This window comes from Triturus cristatus, chromosome 9, assembly GCF_964204655.1.
Source record: "Triturus cristatus chromosome 9, aTriCri1.1, whole genome shotgun sequence".
In the NCBI taxonomy this organism is placed as follows: Eukaryota; Metazoa; Chordata; class Amphibia; order Caudata; family Salamandridae; genus Triturus; species Triturus cristatus.
Genome location: NC_140592.1, coordinates 1,212,897,664 through 1,212,917,566, shown reverse-complemented (window position 1 = coordinate 1,212,917,566; position 19,903 = coordinate 1,212,897,664). Strand labels below are relative to the sequence as shown.

Here is a 19,903-nt window from a genome sequence, read left to right as displayed (position 1 = left end):
CTGTTATACGAGTTATAAATGAAAGTTCAATAGAGCTATAGTAATGCAGTCTGAAATTGGCAGGTTAGAGCAGATGAACAGTCTGTATTCTTGGTTTTTCGTAGAACCATGTTCTCATAGTCTTTATATGTTGTGTTAGAGCAAGTATCATTCACTTGACCACAGACAGGCTTTTATTCAGCACTACTAATAGTTTAGATCCGTAGCAGTGCTAGTACTTTCCATTTATAGGTGCGTCTCCGAGAGGAAGGCGTCTCCTGCTATCGCCATGTCTACCGCTTCTATTAGAGGGAGGAAGGGAAGTATAAGGGGGGAGCAGGGGAGGGAAGGGTTTGTATTTTTACTATCCTGTTGTTTGTGCTTTAATTTTGGTTTTATACATATTTTCTCTTGTTTCCCTTTAACCAATGACGCTAATCCAAAATGTACATACACAAAATGGTCGTACAATAGAGACTCTTCTGCAGCTGTTCCCTACTTTGTATCCTCACTCACACAAATCTCCCATGAAATACTCAGAATTAGGCGATACAAAGCTGTCGGTAGCCTCCATTTCAGAACATGCCGTATCTCGATTATGTTCTAAAGATGACAAACCAATGAAATTACTGGTCGTGGATTTCATACAACAACAATACGACATCTCAAACCCAACAAAATATTAAAATAATATCACTGAATGTTAAAGGCCTTAACCATCCGGTCAAAAGTAAAAGGATTTTCGACTACATCAATAAGCAAAGGGCAGCCATAACCCTCCTGCAAGAGGCAAAACTAGACACCAACCTAGCCAACTCTTTTAAAGGTCACCAATTTACAGATGTGGCGTGTCGCGCTGCAGCAGGCAAGAAAAATGGAGTCCTAACAATGATATCCAGGAACGCCAGGACAGATTTAATATCACACACTGCTGACAAGCAAGGGAGATGGGTTATCACAAAATTAGCTAAACTCAACTCTGATTTCTACATACCTAACATTTATGCTCCCACAAATGGTGATCCGGAATTTTGGAGGGACTTAGCGGAGCAAATCAAATTGATCCCCGATACAGCCACACTCAGCCTGGGGGTCTTTAACCTCACACTGGACCCCGATTTAGACAGGAACTCTACATGTCATTTCAGACAAAATAAGGCACATAAAGCTCTCAAGAATCTTTGCAGTAAATTTAATATGATAGACACATGGAGGTTACAAAACCCGGCAGAAAGAGACTACACATTTTATTCTTATCCACATAACTCACACTCCTGCATCACCCTAACTATTACAGACTCAACCCACCACTAAGAGAACCCCTATGGAGATTCAACAATGATATCCTCACCACAACACAGAACAATATTTTCATTGAAGAAGCAATTAAAAACGACATGTTAGAAAATAAGGAAAACGAGACCGCATCGCACTAGATGGGAAGCGCTGAAAACTACAATTAGGGGAGTTGTAATAAAAATCAAATCAAATATGAACAAAGAAGCAAATGGGAAACTACACACATTAGAGAAGGAAATATCTGACCTAGAGAAGATGCACATACTTAAGAACGATCCACAGATATTAAATAAAATGTTAAACCAAAAATATGAACACAACAAAATAATCAGTACTAGAGCACAAAAACGTTTATGCACATGTGAAGCCAGCAAATAAAAATTATTTGAAATCAAGAAGTTCACACAACCTCAACTGAGGCGAAAATAACCCTGATGATGTCCTTTAGCGTCTACCTGAGGCGGCAAACTCCCCTCATGATGATCACAAGACCCCACATGAGACTACAAATCCCCTTGTGACAGACACAAGGCCCATATGAGGCCACAACAGCCTGCCCAAGGTTGTATAGGAGATTCCATCTAGGGCGACCACACCACTCCTCCCCCCATGAGATACTACACTGCTCCTGAGGCTACGACTCTCACCCTTGATGTACACGAGCCTGCATATGGGATTACTACAACCCACCCTCCATGAGTAGCTGAAATACCGTACCTTCATTATACACACAAGACGACAAGGATACAAATACACCCCAAAGGTATGACATACATGAGACCATTCTGGGCTTAAAACCCAAAGCCCTCATGACAAATAAGCCTCATTAGCATTTTAATGTAGCATTCAACGCCATGCCGTTTCTCGTGTCCTACTGCAGAGCATCCCCTATCGGTGCAATTGTCTCCAGACCCTACATCGCTTTCATCGAATCATCCTTGCCTGTCTTCAAGCTACACGGAATAAGGTCCCCAGATTATTTTTCCTTTAATGTCCACAGTTCTCAGGCCTACGGCCTCTTCAAGACTGTCTTACCCACAAGGCTTTGCGGAGTAGCTAAGATAACTTATAAATCAGCATTAGGATATATCGTCCCTCAAAGTAAATGTGATCCATCTTATTTATCTTCAAAGAATGCTAAAGCAATGTCTTCAGTTGCTAAGATTTGCAGATCAGGATCTCAACTTATGGACCCTACCTCTTGCATTAAAAGGATAAGAACACATTTTCCATATTTTCTTGTAAATATCTGCTATCTGTGACCAGGTAGGATTGATTCTCTTGCTCTTCTCCTCACATCCACTAGTGTGGAGACTCATTCGATAAATAAACAAAGAATATGTGAGATTACACAGCCGCGGCCCATGCAGGTAAGAGCGGTGGGGCCAGGTGGGGGGGAGGGGGCAAAATTAAATAAATAATCAGTTTTCCATTGTCATTGTCTGTCGAAATCCCCTCAACCCACCTGGCCCCACCGCTCTTACCTGCACGGGCCACGGCTGGGATTACTTCTATGACTGCAGCATCACACACACAGCAAAGAAGCAGTACATCCATAACATGCACATGTACCTTTTCAGGCTGTGCAGGTTATGCCACTCGTTGCTAAGACTGATATACAAATAAACATAAAAAGATGCATACTGTGACAAAAACAGCAATGCGCATTACTGGTCGCACAATTCTTTTGCCCAGGTCCCTTGGTTGATGCTAAAGGTAAAATACCAAAGTGCACAATTAATGTATTGCCAAATATCACACTCTTTGATGTCATTACATTGATCACTAGCTCTTTCATGGCACAATGAACTGTGAGGGTTTCATTCCTTTCTCTAGAAGGTTTTCTGTCCTTACACTTTATAAAGCATATTCGCCCAACAGGAGCAATGACATCGAAAGTCCTCGCGTTACTATTACTGTACAACACCATCCCTCGACTAGGGCAGAGACTTCTTTATCTCATCTTTCTAGAAATTGAACAGAAGTCCTTGCCCTACGGCATCACAGTAGAGACTAAGTGCCTGATTTAGAGATTGGCGGAGGGCTTACTCCGTCACAAACGTGACAGATATCCCGTCCACTGTATTACGATTCCCATAGGATATAATGGGATCGTGATGCTGTGGACAGGATAACCGTCACGTTTGTGACAGAGTAACCCCATCGCCAAACTCTAAATCAGGCCCTAAGGAACCACCCGCAAACAGTAAACAAGGCTTTCTTTTGTCTAGGGACCCCTAAAGTCCTCTATCAGGCCTGATCAGAATCTTCTAGGCAAAGCCCATTCCTGCTAACCCTGCCATTGTTGACAATATTAGCATCATCACAGACTAATCAGTGGTGGTAGACACCAATGGCAGCTAGATCAGCGAAGCAAAAGACTGCGGAATGAGGTTTGTGGGTTGGATGTATATTGCACCCTCCATTGACTTAAGGTTCTTTGCGTTGCAGGTATGGATGCTGTCCCGACGGGATCACAGCAGCCCGCGGCCCGGACAATGCAGGATGCCCACAGCTGTACAGCGATGATTATGTCAGCAGGAATGAGCGGGCAGAGGAAGACGCCTCTCCAGTTGTAAGTAGCTATATGTCTCACTCTATCTTCTGTAGAACTCATAGTGGAGGTTTTGGACATCCCACTTTGAGCAGCGGCATCTAAGCTTATCTCGTTTCCTGAGTGAAGATTCTTGAAGTTTGTCAGCTTTGCAAAACTTGCTCTGTGACAAAACCTCCTGCCCAACAAAGATTCTCCCAAGGATTTCTCAACAAAAACTTTAATTGAAGAGAAGTTTTGTTCTTTAAAAAGTGGGTTCTGCAGTCACTTGCGAAACCCATTTTTACAGGATTTGTTTTCAGTCATATGGAGGTTTACTAAAGGAAATCTTCCCAACTTCACACCTGCTTATCGTTTGTTCACCTGTGAAATAAAAATACAGATTCTGGCTTCTTGCTGCACAGATGCCCTCGTAAACCAGTACCCGCACTGCAAGTAATTTGCCCCTTTGATGGTTGGTTAGGCATTGGTCTGGCTAGCCTGACATTAACCTATGTTATTGGTGGGCTGTGTTAGTATCTGTAATGCAGAATTGAAAGACATGACCAGGTGATGAGGAGAGATTCCCCTGCTACTGCCCAGGTTTCAGTTAAGGTATTTTGGACTATTTTTACCACCAGAAAATAACAACAGAAATCGGAGGCATATATCACTTCTAGGTAAATTTGAAACTGGCTAAACAGCATGATCTACCCTGAAAGTCCCTGGGACAGGGTGTGTATCACATTCTCACACTCTCCCATGCTTATGTGCAGTAACATTCAGTGCACTGTACCTACACCGTGTCATCAGACTTCATGCTCCTGCTCCAACATGTCCCGCACAGGCCAAACTACAAACAATACCCGATGCAAACCATAGCGTTGTCACAAACTCTAGAAGACTGTGATGCGATACCCTCGCAATCACACACTACAAAGGGCGCACAGGAATCCGATGCAAACCATAGTGTTGTCACAAACTCTCCAAGACTGTGATGCAATACCCACGCAACCGCACACTACAAAGGGCGCACAGGAATCCGATGCAAACCATAGCGTTGTCACAGACTGTCCAAGACTGTGATACGATACCCTCGCAACCGCACACTACAAGGACGCACAGGAATCTGATGCAAGCCATGGCATTGTCACAAACTTTTCAAGACTGTGATACAATACCCTCGCAACCGCACACTATGAAGGACGCACAGGAACCCAATGCAAACCATAGCGTTGTCACAAACTCTCCAAGAGTGTGGTGCAATACCCTCGCAACCGCACACTACAAGGCCGCACAGGAACCTGATGCAAACTATTGCGTTGTCACAAACTCTCCAAGAAAGTGATACAATACCCTCGCAACCGCACTCTAAGAAGGGCGTACAGGAACGCAATGCAAACCATGGCGTTGTCACAAACTCTCCAAGAGTGTGATACAATAACCTTTCATCCAATCAAAAAAAGGGGGACTAGGAGCAGGTTAAAGTTCCATAATCCCTGCTCCCATTAAGCAATGTATGAATACAAAACAGGGGTAACTGTTCCTATTGAAAGAGTGATAAATAGTGAAAGTGTAGATGGAAAATCAATCATTTGAGAGGGGGGATTCCTTTTTGGAGGATTGAGCCCTCAAACACCGAATGGGTGTCATGCTTCATCATAGGGCTCAGCTCTTCGTGAAGCCGGCACTGCATTGCCCCATGGGCCCCGCAAGAGGGCTCTTTGGCAGCTATACTTTTCACTATTCATCTCTCTTACAATAGGAACAGTTGCCCCTTTTTTGCATTTATACAATACCCTTGCAACGATAAGCTGCAAAGGGCACACTGGAACCCGATACAAACCATAGCATTGTCACAAACACTCCGATGGTGTGATACAATACTCTTGAAACCACACAATACAAAGGGCGCACTGTAACCCAACGCAAACCCTTGTGTTGTCATAAACTCTCCAAGAGTGTGTTACAATACCCTTGCAACCACACACTACAAAGGGCACACAGGATCCCAATGCAAACCATAGCATTGTCACAAACACTCCTACGGTATTACAGAATACCCTTCCAACCATAAACTACGAAGGGCGCACAGGAACCTGATGCAAACCATAGCATTGTCACAAACACTCCTATGGTATTAAAGAATACCCTTCCAACCATAAACTACGAAGGGCGCACAGGAACCTGATGCAAACCATAGCATTGTCACAAACACGCCTATGGTATTACAGAATACCCTTGCAACCACACACTACAAAGGGCACACAGGAACCCGATGCAAACCATAGCATTGTCACAAACACTCCTACGGTATTGCAGAATACCCTTGCAACCACACACTACGAAGGGCGCACAGGTATTTGATGCAAACAGCAGCACTGTCAGAAACACTCCTATGGTGTGGTACCATACCCTCGCAACCACACACTACAAAAGGCACACTGGAACCCAAAGCAAACCATAGCATTGTCACAAACACTCCTATGGTATTACAGAATACCCTTGCAATCACACACTACGAAGGGCACACAGGAACCCAAAGCAAACCATAGCATTGTCACAAACACTCCTATGGTATTACAGAATACCCTTGCAACCACACACTACAAAGGGCACACGGGAACCCAATGCAAACCATAGCATTGTCACAAACATTCCGATGGTGTGATACAATACTCTTGAAACCACACACTACGAAGGGCGCACAGGTATTTGATGCAAACAGCTGCACTGTCAGAAACACTCCTATGGTATTACAGAATACCCTTGCAACCACACATTACAAAGGGCGCACTGGAACCCGATGCACACCATAGTGCTGCCACAAAAACTCCTATGGTATTGCAGAATACCCTTGCAACCACACATTACGAAGGGCGCACAGGATCTTGACGCAGACCATACCGCGGTCACAAATTCTCCAAGGGTGTGAAACACATTATTTGTGTACAATACAACACATTAGGTCCAGGTAGGCTAGCATGATGCCCGAAAACTCTTTTCAGTGGCAAAACAATGTAAAACATTGGGACTCCTGGCATCAGATCAAGCTACTGGGTTTCATTAGGTCTCGCCTGACCCAGCGCATGCGCTGGTCTGGCGAGACTTATTGAGAGGGCTCCAACAAGCATTGGCAAAGCCAATAGGTCTCGCCTTTGGGACCTTATAAGTGTTTAGCCATGCAACAGTTGCATGACTAAATACTTCTAAGGTCCCAAAAGCAAGACCTATTGGCTATGCCAAACGGCCCTGCGCCGCGAAAGTGAGAGTGATCGCGATCAAACATCAGAGCGGCTGCGAAAGTAAAAGTAATCGCGGTCAAGCGCGGCGTGCGCCTGCGCACATGCACTGTAGCTCTAGGCTGGCCTGGTAGCACTTTTTGAAGCCCTCTCAATAAGTCTCGCCAGACCAGCGCATGCGCTGGGTCAGGCGAGACCTAAAAAGTGCTACCAGGCCAGCCTAGAGCCTAGAGCTACAGTGCATGTGCGCGGGCGCCGCGCTTTACCGCGATTACTTTCACTTTCACTTTCGCGGCCGCACGACCTCTTTGCATAGCCAATAGGTCTCACTTTTGGGACCTTATAAGTATTTAGTTATGCAGCTGTTGCATAGCTAAAAACTTATAAGGTCCCAAAAGCGTGACCTATTGGCTATGCCAATGCTTGTTTTTCCTTGTTCTGGAATTAATTTCTATCGAAACACTGACACTTGACAGCTTTTAGGCTTCCAAAAAATATGACTTTCACATTTTTGACACGAAATGTGATGTCTTCGTCCTCCACAATTATAATGGAATTGCTGATATATAAATACACAGGTTTTCTCAACATGCGCCTCCCAATATGAAGGATGTTTAGCAAATGATGTGTGAGTGTGCGTGCAGGAGAAGTTGTGTTTGCCCCCTTGTATTTGTGTAACACCAGGGAACACAAGTTTCTTACTTGATTTTTTCTCATTCTTTCATTTATATGTTGTGTCTTTCCTTGTGTTTTAAAACCGCATATTTGTTTTTAAGTCACTGAAATGTAATTCCCTTGCAGAACCCATCCGAGGAGTGCAGGGGCTCCAAGTTTGGCTGTTGTTATGACAACACGCAGCCCGCCTCTGGCCCACTGGGGGAGGGGTGCCGCAACCGGCCCAGCCATCGTAAGTGCCTTCCTTTTAACCAATTTGCTTTAGTTTTGCATCAAACCTTTTGGAACCCTTTCCAAGTAATTCTCTCTCCTTGGAAATGAAGCTCTCCTTCCATTGCAGCTTGGAAGGCAGCATTCAGCAAATAGTCTAGACATCCCATAATGCAACCTCCTGTTATGCAATTGGTCACAGGGTCAAAGGAGAAGAGATGTGACAGTCAGGGTTGTTTTTCACAAAAACATGCCAAGGACGTTTAGCAGCTCTGATGTCAAAAATGATCTTTCAGGTGTAAATTGTACAGGTGTGCCTGTCCACCCGCAGTAAATGATTTGTGAGCAGGGTCACACAGGCAAGCTGGTTTAACTTGATATTTTAACCTCGAAGCTAAATTATAATTTAGAACATGAACTTCAGCAATTTCCCTGAAGCTCAGGAAATAATCCTTCTTGTCAAGTGTTAAAAAATGGCTGATTTTGTTTTTTAAAACCTTTAAGATAGCAGGGTCGTGGAATGATGTGCTTTTAAACTCCCAGGATCTCAAGAGACTGACTGCTGTGCAGGAAGTGCTAGACTGCTAGGGATCAGGAATTTGAATTCTTGCATAAACCATACCCAAGCCCAAGGAATGAAATAACATGAGTGTATGTAAAGCAAAGTCTCATTGAAAAAATTAGGATCGAAAATGTAGTGATTTTGAAAATGTGTGGCAAAAAGTAATGGTTCACATATATAGTTCAATGTGAAATAGAAAGAAATGTAATGATAAAAAATGTATTTTACCACCTTCACACTTTTGTTACAATGTAATACTTAACCTAACCCTTAATAGTCACTTCAACAATAACCCTTCCGCGTTAATCCTTACCCTATTGTTTACCCTTACTTAACCCTGATCTACGGCATTCTTTACCCTAATCCTTGATACCACCCTTAAACCTAATCTTTCACTAACCCTAACAGTACACGCAACACTAACCCATTCCTTCTCCTAATCCTAACTCAATCTCCAACCCAAACCTCTTGCTTAACTCTTAATTTTAATTCTTATATTATCTATACTCTTACTGTTACGTTAAACCTAGTCCTAAATCTAATCTGACCCTAACCATAACCCTCTATTTCACACTAGCTCCGTCCCGTACCCTAATCTCATCCCATCCCTTGCTCTATTTAATCCTACCCTAACCTTTCCCCTAACCCATCCCATACATACCCTAATCCTAACTCCATCCCTAACTCAACCCTGTACCCTAACTCTTACACCGTTCTATACTCTTAATATTTCTCTAACCGTAGAATTAAGGCTAAACCTAATTTAGCCCTAACCATAACCGTATACTTAAACACAATCTCCTTCCTAGGCCCTAACTCCATCGCCATGTCTTTCGCTACGCTTATCCTAGCTCTAACCCCTTCCACTAACCCATCCCTTTGTACTCTTACCTCCATTTCTTACCCTAACGCTTACAACCATTCCATACTCAAGCCATTGCTCTAACCCTAATCCTTAAACTAAACCTAATCCCACCCTAATCATAATAACATGCTTCACATTTCCCATCCCTTGCACTAGCCTTACCCAAACCCTAACTCTTCCACTAACCTACGCCCTTATCCTAAAGTTAACCCTTTCCCTTACTGTAACTAAATCCATACACCAACCCTTGGCAATAAGTGCTTAAAAAGTGCATCTGGTGTAGGGATGCAGTGTGTAGTCCTGCATCTCTACAATCTCTAACAATAGGCACCACAGCATGGCCCTTTCAAATAATGAACATAAATAATTTTGATATGCCAAACACAACTAATTTGAAATTATTAACATTATATCCATCATTCTGAGTTGCCCAGTGTATAGGCAAATATTTTTTGTGCTAAACTAAATCCAACTCCCCTGGGTCAGGATTTATCAAGTCAGAAAAAGAACTGCCAATTAGGGGTTTGTCCCCAAAAAAGGGGAATAACGTGGGTTTTGGTAATTAAAGCACCAAATGTCTAGATATGGCAATAATCATAAGGCATTTTTCACTCGAAAACGCCTAATCTACTGCATTTTATCATTGGGAAACTGTGGGAGGGCGGTTTTAGCTGACAGAACCTCTTAACTGCAATAGGAGTTACCACACATACCACACTACTTTTTAACCTCAACTTTTTTATACAACAAACATTCATAGGACTTTTTAACTCCAAACCCTTAAATGCTTTTGTGAGGTTTGAAGATGAAATTAACGGTACAGTCTTATGTTACAATTCATTTGATCTGTAACACTGTCCCTTTCACCCTACCTCCTCTAGAAAATGTTTTATCACATAATTTAAGCTGTGGGTGAGACATGTACCTGTTAGTTCTCAATCGGTCGCTTGTTTCGGCGAGTGGCAGCGCAACGTGCACTAAAGCTGTGGCTATTCTTAGCTGCCTCCCAACAAGAGGGACACTCCACCGATCCAACCATCCCTTCTCCCCTGTCAAATATGTTTAAAGTGAGGGGTGATGGAGCCCTGGGAGAGGTGCCTAAACAGGAAGGAAGGGCGTAGCAGCACTAGGGGGCCATTGCTGAGCTTCAGAACACTGCCAACCTTTAGAGTCCCTGCTGCGATGATCATCAGTGTCATAGGCGCTCACAACATAGGTGGACATTGTTACGCAAAGGTCTACAATGACATTCACAAGAGAGGGTTGTCCGTTGAGGTAGTGTAGGTTGAAGCCCGGTTACTTTGCTGCTTTCTCTGCTCCATAATTCGATGCGGTACCTAATCCATCTGCCCTTTCTGGTTTATCCACAGCTTACCCTGTTAGGTGCCTGCTGGTAAGTGCCCTTGGACCTTGTGCAGATTGGACGACACGGTGGTATTTTGTGCCCGACGTTGGGAAATGCAACCGATTCTGGTACGGTGGATGCCATGGCAACAAGAACAACTTTGCTTCTGAGGAAGAGTGTGTAAGCGCATGCGGGGGTGCTGCCGGAATGAGTGTGCAGCACACCTATGACAAAGAACAGGTGAGAGTGGAGCTGACATCACAAGAGCAAGGGGGGAGACACCGAGGACATCACACCTCCCACCACCACCACCACACAGAACACAGGGCTGAGGTCGAGTCAGGCGGTCAAGACACAGGACGTCACCATGAGAGAGACGAGTCAAGGAGGATCATTTATGTGGACGGCAGCCAAGGTGGAAGAAGTGAGTCCCACCACACCACCAGTGGAGAAGCAAGGCTCTTTGATGGCAGAAAACCTCAGTCTGGGGATTATGACCAATCTATCGTAGAGACTAGGATAGCCAATGGAGGAAGGCAACCTGGGCCAGGAGAGGTGGGCACTTCCGACCAAACAGAAAGGTGGAAAGTCATCACTGGCCGCCACCGCCATCGCGAAGGCAGGCCTCACAAGAATCCATTAGAAGAAGAAATGGTCACACGAGCAGAAGGGGGGAGGCCCCACGAAGGTGTGGCTCCTAATCAGCCTTCTGTTTACAGGTAAGGTGTTTACATCTCTTTATCGTGCTTAGTGCCCAACCCTGTGCCCTCCTTGTAATCCATGCTTTTGCTACGCAGGCAGGTTGGTGGCTCCTGTAATAGAGATTCATTTGGGCTTCTGCAAATCTTCAGCTCCTTCCCTATGGATAAAGTTGAGGCAGTATTATCATGTGCCCCAGAGCAGCATTGGGTTTGTCATGGATGTCTTGGGATAGTCCAATCAGGATGCTCTTTATCTACTTCCCAGTTTTTAAACGTAGATATGTGCATTTGGGGAAATATCCAGGAACCCAAGAGCGGCATATGACACACAGTAGTTGTGTTTCTCAGTACTTTTAAACTTTAGTTTAGGTTATGTTAGGGTAATTTTTATGTATAGGGTGCACATATACATAGGCTTCATGCTGCTGTCGGAAAACATAACAAAGGATAATATTGACTATTAAAAATCTCATACTGACAGACACAGGGAAGCAAAGAGAAGGGCGGGGCGAACAGGCTGGTCAGCCCCTATCAACGTAGTTTACCAGTTAAACAGCCATGTTTTCAGCTGTTTCCGAACGCTCATTAGGTTGGACACTTGAGAGCATATTTACAAGGGCAATGCGCCACCGGAGCATCACTTTTCCCGACGCTCCGGTGACGCCAATACACTGCTTCATATTTACAGGGGCAATGCGCCACTTTGTGTGCCTTAAAGTTGCCTTGCAAATATGGGCCTCCTCGCTGCCATTTTCTGCGGCAAAGTGGAGTGCAATTGGTGTTGCTGTGGGCGAACCCACGCAACACCAATGGCTTTTTGACACTGCCCCAGATTTAAAAGGATGTATAAATCTGAGGCAGTGCCAGACTCTAAAGCCTTTAAAAAGGAGGCGTTAGAGTGGTGCATTCTGCAGCATACATAGAAGGAGCAAAACGTCATTAATGATTGTTTTGTGCAGGAAGGCGTCCCTTCCTGCATAAACACAATCATCCCTGCAACACTGACACCCTTGCACCATGGTGCAATGGTGCCTGCGCTGGAGCTAGGCAGCATTTTATATCGCAAGGGAAACCACAGGGGTATACCTTATTCTTGTCAGTACGGCGCTTCCCTGCATTTTGTAAATGATGCAGAGCGGCGCTGCTAAACTGCTTGCAGTGCTGCGCTACGCCATTTAGTTGAATTTTGCTACCCTGTTCACATTTGCGAGAATGAAGTGAAAAGAAATGCAGTGTGTCATTCCACTGTTATTGCGATGTGGGTGTCTCCACGCAGTAAGTGACCCATTTCCTTCACAAGTCTTACCTCGTATACAATGTTGCCAAGAGAATTTCACAAATGCATGCAAAAGTCACTGTTTAGGAACCAGAGGTGAATGTGATTGGAGTAAACAGTTAAGGGTTCGATGTGTTTGACAAATGATTGTGCCGTACTCCACTATCTGTTGATATGACATGTCATGTCTCTATAAGCTAAGGTGAAGCAAATAGGTGTGGCTTTCATGAGCTAAAACTAGGGGTGGGCGTAACTGGCGGAGTTTCACTCCACGAAATTCCGCGGAGTTAAATAAAAACTCTGCGAGATTCCTCAGAGTTCTGGGAATGGGTGGAAATTGGCAGGTCGCGCTGCTCACTCTGATTTTTAGCACCGGGAGTTTGTTCCATGTTGTAGAATCAGCACGAACAGCACCGTACAGCACACAAGAGGATGCTGCTTCTTTCTGCCACTTGAGTAGATATTCTACTCAACCAGCAGCTTTCTCAACGCGAACGTCGTGGCCTACCTTGACCGTCCACATTGAGAAATCTCGCAGGGAGGCGTTCAAGGCTCAAACATTGTGCCAGGGGATGCAAATTCTCACTCGCACTTGCCGACTTAACGTTGTCGAGCTGCGCGTGAGAAAAAACTCTGCCACACGGTGGTTGGTGGAGTTTTGCCATTCCAAGTAGAATGCAGAGTGGGCAAAACACTGCGCACTCCACCGGCGGAGCGGAGTTTATCGCCCACCCCTAGCTAAAACATGCATGCACAAGTGCTGTTCAGCAGTTTAAAGTAAGACCTATGGGCTCTGCCAATGCTAGGAAAAGAGTAGCAAAAGAGCTTTGCTTTCTTTATAAAATGCATAAAGCAGATACAAAAATGAATGTGAGGTTCTTTTCAGATGTAAAATATTTCCTCATGCATTCCAATGGAAGCACTTCCTTGAATATGGAATGATAACCAAGCAAGGAATTAATAACAAAAGGTATTGTAAATAGCTACTCTGTCAAGCCAGACCTAAAAAGTGAATGCTCTAGCCGTGACTGAACAGGACACTGGGAATCTGAAGAAATGATGGAATACCAGACGGTCATGGCTCCGTGAAAAACTGCTGGATGAACAAGAACACAGTTGAGTCATGAAAGTTCATTTCTGTACACCTGTTTCCCTTAAAACAAATTCAGAAACTTGTGATGTGTGTACAATACATTGGCTGGAATAAGGGAACTGTACATATGTAGAATATCATAGTCATTGCTGTGCTAGCAACACATAAACGTTCATTGTAAACAATTTGGCATTTCGAGCTAGTGTTGCAGTAGACTTGTTCCAAAAAATGCCGGCATCCATTTGTCAAGATGCTGTGGACCACGTTGATGGGACGGCAGCTGTGGCAGTGGATCAAGAAAGGATGCAGGGATGCAGGCTCTGCCCCATTATCTACAAGCCATCACTTAGGCGTCCTGTCAACCGTGTCGTGCTCTAGCCCTCACCAGGCTGAGTTTCTAAAGTGTTTGTCAGAACTGGGCACAAGCAACCAGTTTTGTTCCTGTTGCCAAAAAATATTTTTGTATTCGGAAAAATTGGATGAAAGAGTGTCAGACTCAGTTCCGGGGGGACAGTGCAAACAGGGCCTACTGGGCATTAGCTATGGGGGGCTGGCGCATTTATCTCTGATGGCCTGGGGTATGTCCAACTATGGCTCTGTGAATGGGGCTAAATATAACCTCTGCATCACTTGACTGTCAATAGTAGAGACACACAGGCTTGTCAGGGAGGTAAGTGTGGAGGTGCATAAAGTTCAGAACTCAGCAATCACCTTATAGCGCAATAGTTGATTGTCCAACCATATATTTAAAAAAAGTACTTTAATAAACTCAAAACCAAACTATTACACACTACAATATGCAGGCATGACTATCCACTGATGGAAGGTTGGGGGGTCTGTACTTAGGGCTCAAGGTCCTCTACCCTCCATCTTCCATTAACTAATGTAAGATATGGTACACCAGGTTTCAGACACAGGTCCAGCGCTACCCCTCTTGCTCAGAGTTTGTGTGCTCGGTTTTACAGTCTTTGGAGCAGATTTATATCTTGGCGGTATTAATACTCCATCACAATGGCGACTAGTATCTATACTGCCATGATAATAGTCCACCAGGCCAATTTAGATGTGGGCGGACCATAGGTTTAATCACCACAAAGACTACTCTGTCCCTGCCATGATTAAACCACTCAGTCGGCCCTGTGGAGTAAGAACTGTCAGAGGTAGAACAGTAATTCAGCCCACCTGATTTAGATGGGCACATTTATGGGTCAGTTTTCACTGCTCGTCACTGCCAGGAAAACCATGACGGTAAGGAGCAGTGAAAACTGCTAAATGCTCCCCTGGACAAGGGAGAAAATTCCCACACGAGGGGAGCATTTTCTTTTTTCTTTTCATACAGAAAATACCATTTCAGGATTTTTCTTTTTTTAAAGAAATAAGTAAAACAGTCTGGTGCAGAGCTTCGTCCTGTTGATGGAATCCTGCACCAAACTGCAAAATTCATTGACAAGAACAGCCATGATGGTGGTTCTTACCAATACTTTATAAATGACTGCCACCTTGGTCATTTATAAACTTGGAGGTGGCATCCCCTTGGCGGAGAAATGAGTCACACCCCGAAATCTAAATTGCCCCCTTTGTCCCAGAATGCAAAGCTCACCAATGAAAATCCTTTCCACCTTCACCCTCTGAACATGGTCTCTAATCCTTCCTAACTCCTCTGGGAGAAGATGCAGGGCTGCAAGGGCATGAACACTCCAGTCCCATCCATGAAAGCAGTAGCTGCAGTGGCCACTACCTGGTGGACTGGCTGGTAGGCAGTCTCCGGCATTGGTGGCGGTCTATCAATATTTGTTGGCGCTCTCTCAGGTGCACGGTGAGTCAGGTTGGGTCAGAGGTCTTGGGGCCCCAAATGCTTTTCTCAGGGTGACGGTGCAGCTCGAACAACACTCAAATAAAAGGGACTGTGGCTTGGTCAGGTCCAGCCAGTCTTCTCAGTGGCGCATTCTACTTTAATCATACTTCTCGACTTGCAGCGCACTGTCTGCTTTGGGCACAAATATTTAAGGTTACAGTGGTGGAGCCCACTGAGGCAAAATGGCACATGATATTTACTATTCAGCACAAATTGTGTTTTGCGCTGGAAAAGTGCCCTTTTTTCAGTGCAAGAAATGTTTTGTACCGCTTTGTATCTAGGAGGCACTACAGGGGTCTATTGTCGCAAATACCCATAGGTTTTGACACAAAGCCCAATCTACTAATATAGCCAGATCTGGCTTTGCATCAAATACTAACACTTGAAGCAGGTATACAAAAAGGGGGAATGCATTGATTTGCCCCAGAAAGGGGTGCATTACATGTGTGCTGCAGTGCCCAGCACATATGCAGATTTATCAAAATTTGATGCAGCGCAACGCAGCAATACAACTTGCTGCGCTGCAGCTAATGGAGAGGGCAGGAATACGCCATATCTACTAACATATGGCACATTCTTGCTCTCTAACTGCTCTGGCACACTATGTGCTGCCTGGTGCCACTACAGGCACCCTTGCTCCATGGTGCAAGAGTGCCTGAGTTGCAGGCAGGATTGTTTTTGTGCAGGAATGAACACCTTCCTGTGCCAAAACAATCCTTAGATGTGTTTTCCTCTTTCTAAGTGTGCTCCAAAATGCAGAAACCAACGAGGAGAAATAAAGATATTTTTCCTCGTTGTGCCTCTATCAGGAAGGCAAACAATTTCGACGCATACCCAGGTTTACTATTTTTGGTAAATTTAGGAATGTGACATAAAGCATGGTTGGATGCGTGGGAACACTCCCTCTCCATCCATGTAAAGCCTTCACGACACAGAGTAAGCAAGGCAAGAACTTGCACTGCCTTGCATTACTCCAGATTTACCACGCCATGCAGGGACTTAAGGATTGTGTTGCCGCTGTATCCTCCTGCGTGACAGAAGGCCAACACAATCCTTTGATAAATCTGGGCGCCAAAGCGTGGGATCCCCCCCGAGTTTGGCTTGACATGGGAATTTGTATGGAAGGGTTATGTTTCCAGTACAAATCCTTTGCTAGGCAGAACACACTCACCTATGCATCATAGTGCAAGGCTATGTGTTGCTAAAAGATGTTTTGTTAGAGTGCCATGGCAAGGGATGACACCAGCAGCATGCCAATCTAAATAGATATAGCTCTTTACCATGTTTTCCCCCCTCGGTCAATGCTGCACAGCAGATATGCTTAGTGTACTGCATTGAGTGGAAATTTTGTAAATTGGGGGCTAGATGTGTGCTGAAGTGCACAGTATACACCTAGTATGTGGAATCCTACTGAATTTGTCTAGGCACAGGGATTTGTACCAGAAGGATACGCTTTCCTTACAAATCCTTTTCCTAGACTTAGCACTCACCTCTGTTCTATTGTGCTATGCTGTGCATTGTGCATCGTGCAAGGCAGCCTTGTTCCAGCACAAGGACTGGAGACGAAGCCTGCAGCAACAAAGTGATGGAAGGAATGCTTGAATGAATCTCTGCCACTGGCAATCACTCGGGCCGCATTTCAGTCCATCTTTTTTTACCCGCCTTGCCACTGTAGACTAAAGCCCACCTCAGTACAGACCCTGCTCTTTGTGGCAACAGTCTGTACAAACTGCCAGACAAGGCCCCCTCTAGAAGGCACCCAGACCAATAGTATACAAGCTATACCTCACTGAAGACGCCTAAGGTCTAATGGCGCGAGAGGTCAAGGGTCGTTTTGAGATCTCAACATAGAAACATTTAGTACTAAGGTTCAAAGCAAACTGTGCACGAACTAGTAACACCGCTGCTTCACACTCTCCCAATGCTCTCTCTGTTTTTGTAGCTGGAATATATTTGCAGAAGCATGGTATTGTGAGGGCTCATTTTGTACATAAGTTTATTTGCAAACTTTTCACATCTTTCTTTCTCTACCCAGACCTGTGGTGGACAAAGTAGAAACCTCCATGCTGGAAGCAGACCTGGGACAGAGCATCCGCCTGCTGTGCAGAGTCAGCGCCTTTCCAATCACCAAAGTTGAGTGGTCAAAGGATGGAAGGCCAGTTTCTTCGAACAGGTACACCCTAACTTTAATAAATGAACTGTAAACACATCTTGGCTCCAACTAGCAATATTGGGCAAACATGGAGTCCCTTTCAGTACTATGCTAATTAAAAATAAGTAGGTTTTTCTGTAGTTTTCTGTACTCGCCACAAATCATGCAAGATTAGTCAGCTTGTTAGAGGGCAGGATTTTGCACCACACAGAACAGTGAAAGAGCTGTTTGATGTGCTGTGGATTACCAACTAACTTCAGATTCATCTCATTATCATACATTGCTATAGACTATGGAAAAAGGGATTCACAGAGAAACATAAGAGGTAGCACAAATATATGCAAAAGAACTGATACATTGTGTCTGCTTCTCAACTACAGCTTAAAAGAGGCACATTTCTCTATCCTAAAATATAAGAGGGAGACATATGAGAGCCACAGAGACGTAAAGCGCTAGAGAGAGAGACATTGTGAATCGTGTTTCTTTGACACGTGAACCAGAAAAGCAACACGTCTGTCAGACGCTGTCATGAACTGTCCTTGCTTACCATTCCCTATGCCACACAACCCCACAGTCATGTCAGTAGTGCAGAAGCAATGCACAGGCAATCCAAAAGGGACAGCTTTTGTAATGTGACTGCTAGTTGTCAGCTCCAGGTTAGCAAGTTGGTAAGACAATGAAATTCTTAGACTGGCCTATCATGGAATTCAGAGATTTCATGTCAGGGTCACCCATCTAAACTAGTAGGTAGGGCTTGGCAGAGATCAGCTGGGTCTACTGAGAAATCTCCTGATTTCACTGTGCATCAAGCTAAGTCTGACCACAGAAAATCTTTCCGATATCCTCACCCCATTTTTAATGGTGACTTATTGCATGTCCATGGGCGTGGGCAAGTATTGCCACATTTTTACCCCATGTTGTCCTGTTGAAACATAATCTTTGGCCATACTTTTCAATTTAATACATGGGCAGAATGAAAGAGTGGAGAACGCCCTTGGCTGTCTGGGAATGAAATGGTTGTCTTGTCATTATTTTGAAGTGTGGGGGCAGTGTTGCGCTATGCTGGATTTGTGCAAGTAGATGATGCACCTGGAGGCCTGTGCTGGTTTTGGGTTGCTGAAGAATAACACAAGGTTCATTGTGTCTTACATCTTCCCTATTGGTTTCACAATGTTTCCATGTGACTCATGACAGGCACAGCTACCACTCCGACAACTCTCTGGTCATCACTCAAGTCAGCGTGGAGGATTCTGGGAGCTACACTTGCACAGTGTCCAATGGGCAACGCGAGGAGAGTCATCATGTCCATCTAAGAGTCCATGGTAGGTCCTCTTAACAGGCCTTTGTCCATTTTTTTTATACAGGTCGCTGCTTTTGTTTCTCTTTATAGATCCCTATTGAACTTCAATAATCCCCTTATCACCTGCAAAGATGGCACTCAACACTAATAATGTCCTACTTGCTGCCCCAAAGAAGGAAAACACAGATTCTAGTCATTGTGGCCCATGATGTGTGCCTTTAATTAGCACTGTGGAAAGTCAAAACAACACTTGACACTCAGCATGCATGCTTTTTCATGTAAGCCACATATGCTCGGTTTTGCACGTTGTGATATTAATATTTTAAATATGTATGTTTTAACATGTAAGCTCTTTTTTATGCAAATCACCCATATATTTTATGTATTTATTTAATATTTATATGGCGCAACTAATTATCACCAAGGGGATCTCTCGGCGCCTGGGAGGCAGACAACATGAATAGAAAATGCTCAATCAAAACAACCACGTTTTGGGAAGTTTCTTAAATTGTGCCAAATTAGGGCATGCTCGCAGACCCTCTGGCAGCCTATTCCAGTGGGCGGGGGCTAGATGAGAGAATACACGCCCTCACATCTTGGTTTTTCTGATTCTGCACGTGTGAAGCAGCCTTTGACTGCTAGATCTCAGGTGGCGCCCTGGAGTGTACCATTCCAGTTTTTAATTAGATATGCCGGTCCCTGTCCTTGCAAAGATTTCAATACCAGACATAGGAGTTTAAAGACTGATCTTTTCCTGATAGGAAGCCAATATAGTTGACGCAGTAGAGGTAGTGATGGGGTTCGTACGGGCTTATT

At 44.4% G+C, this 19,903-nt stretch overlaps 1 protein-coding gene across 3 annotated transcripts in view; it reads left to right on the top strand.

Annotated features, from left to right (window-relative positions):
* PAPLN (papilin, proteoglycan like sulfated glycoprotein) overlaps nt 1–19,903 on the top strand; it is a 487,850-nt gene that overhangs the window by 428,562 nt on the left and 39,385 nt on the right. For all 3 annotated transcript variants that reach the window (XM_085627249.1, XM_085627251.1, XM_085627250.1), the window contains 5 exons: nt 3,730–3,853; nt 7,855–7,960; nt 10,736–11,429; nt 17,671–17,808; nt 18,982–19,109. In XM_085627249.1, the coding sequence (XP_085483375.1) occupies nt 3,730–3,853; nt 7,855–7,960; nt 10,736–11,429; nt 17,671–17,808; nt 18,982–19,109 (1,190 nt within the window). The remainder of the gene's footprint in view (nt 1–3,729; nt 3,854–7,854; nt 7,961–10,735; nt 11,430–17,670; nt 17,809–18,981; nt 19,110–19,903) is intronic.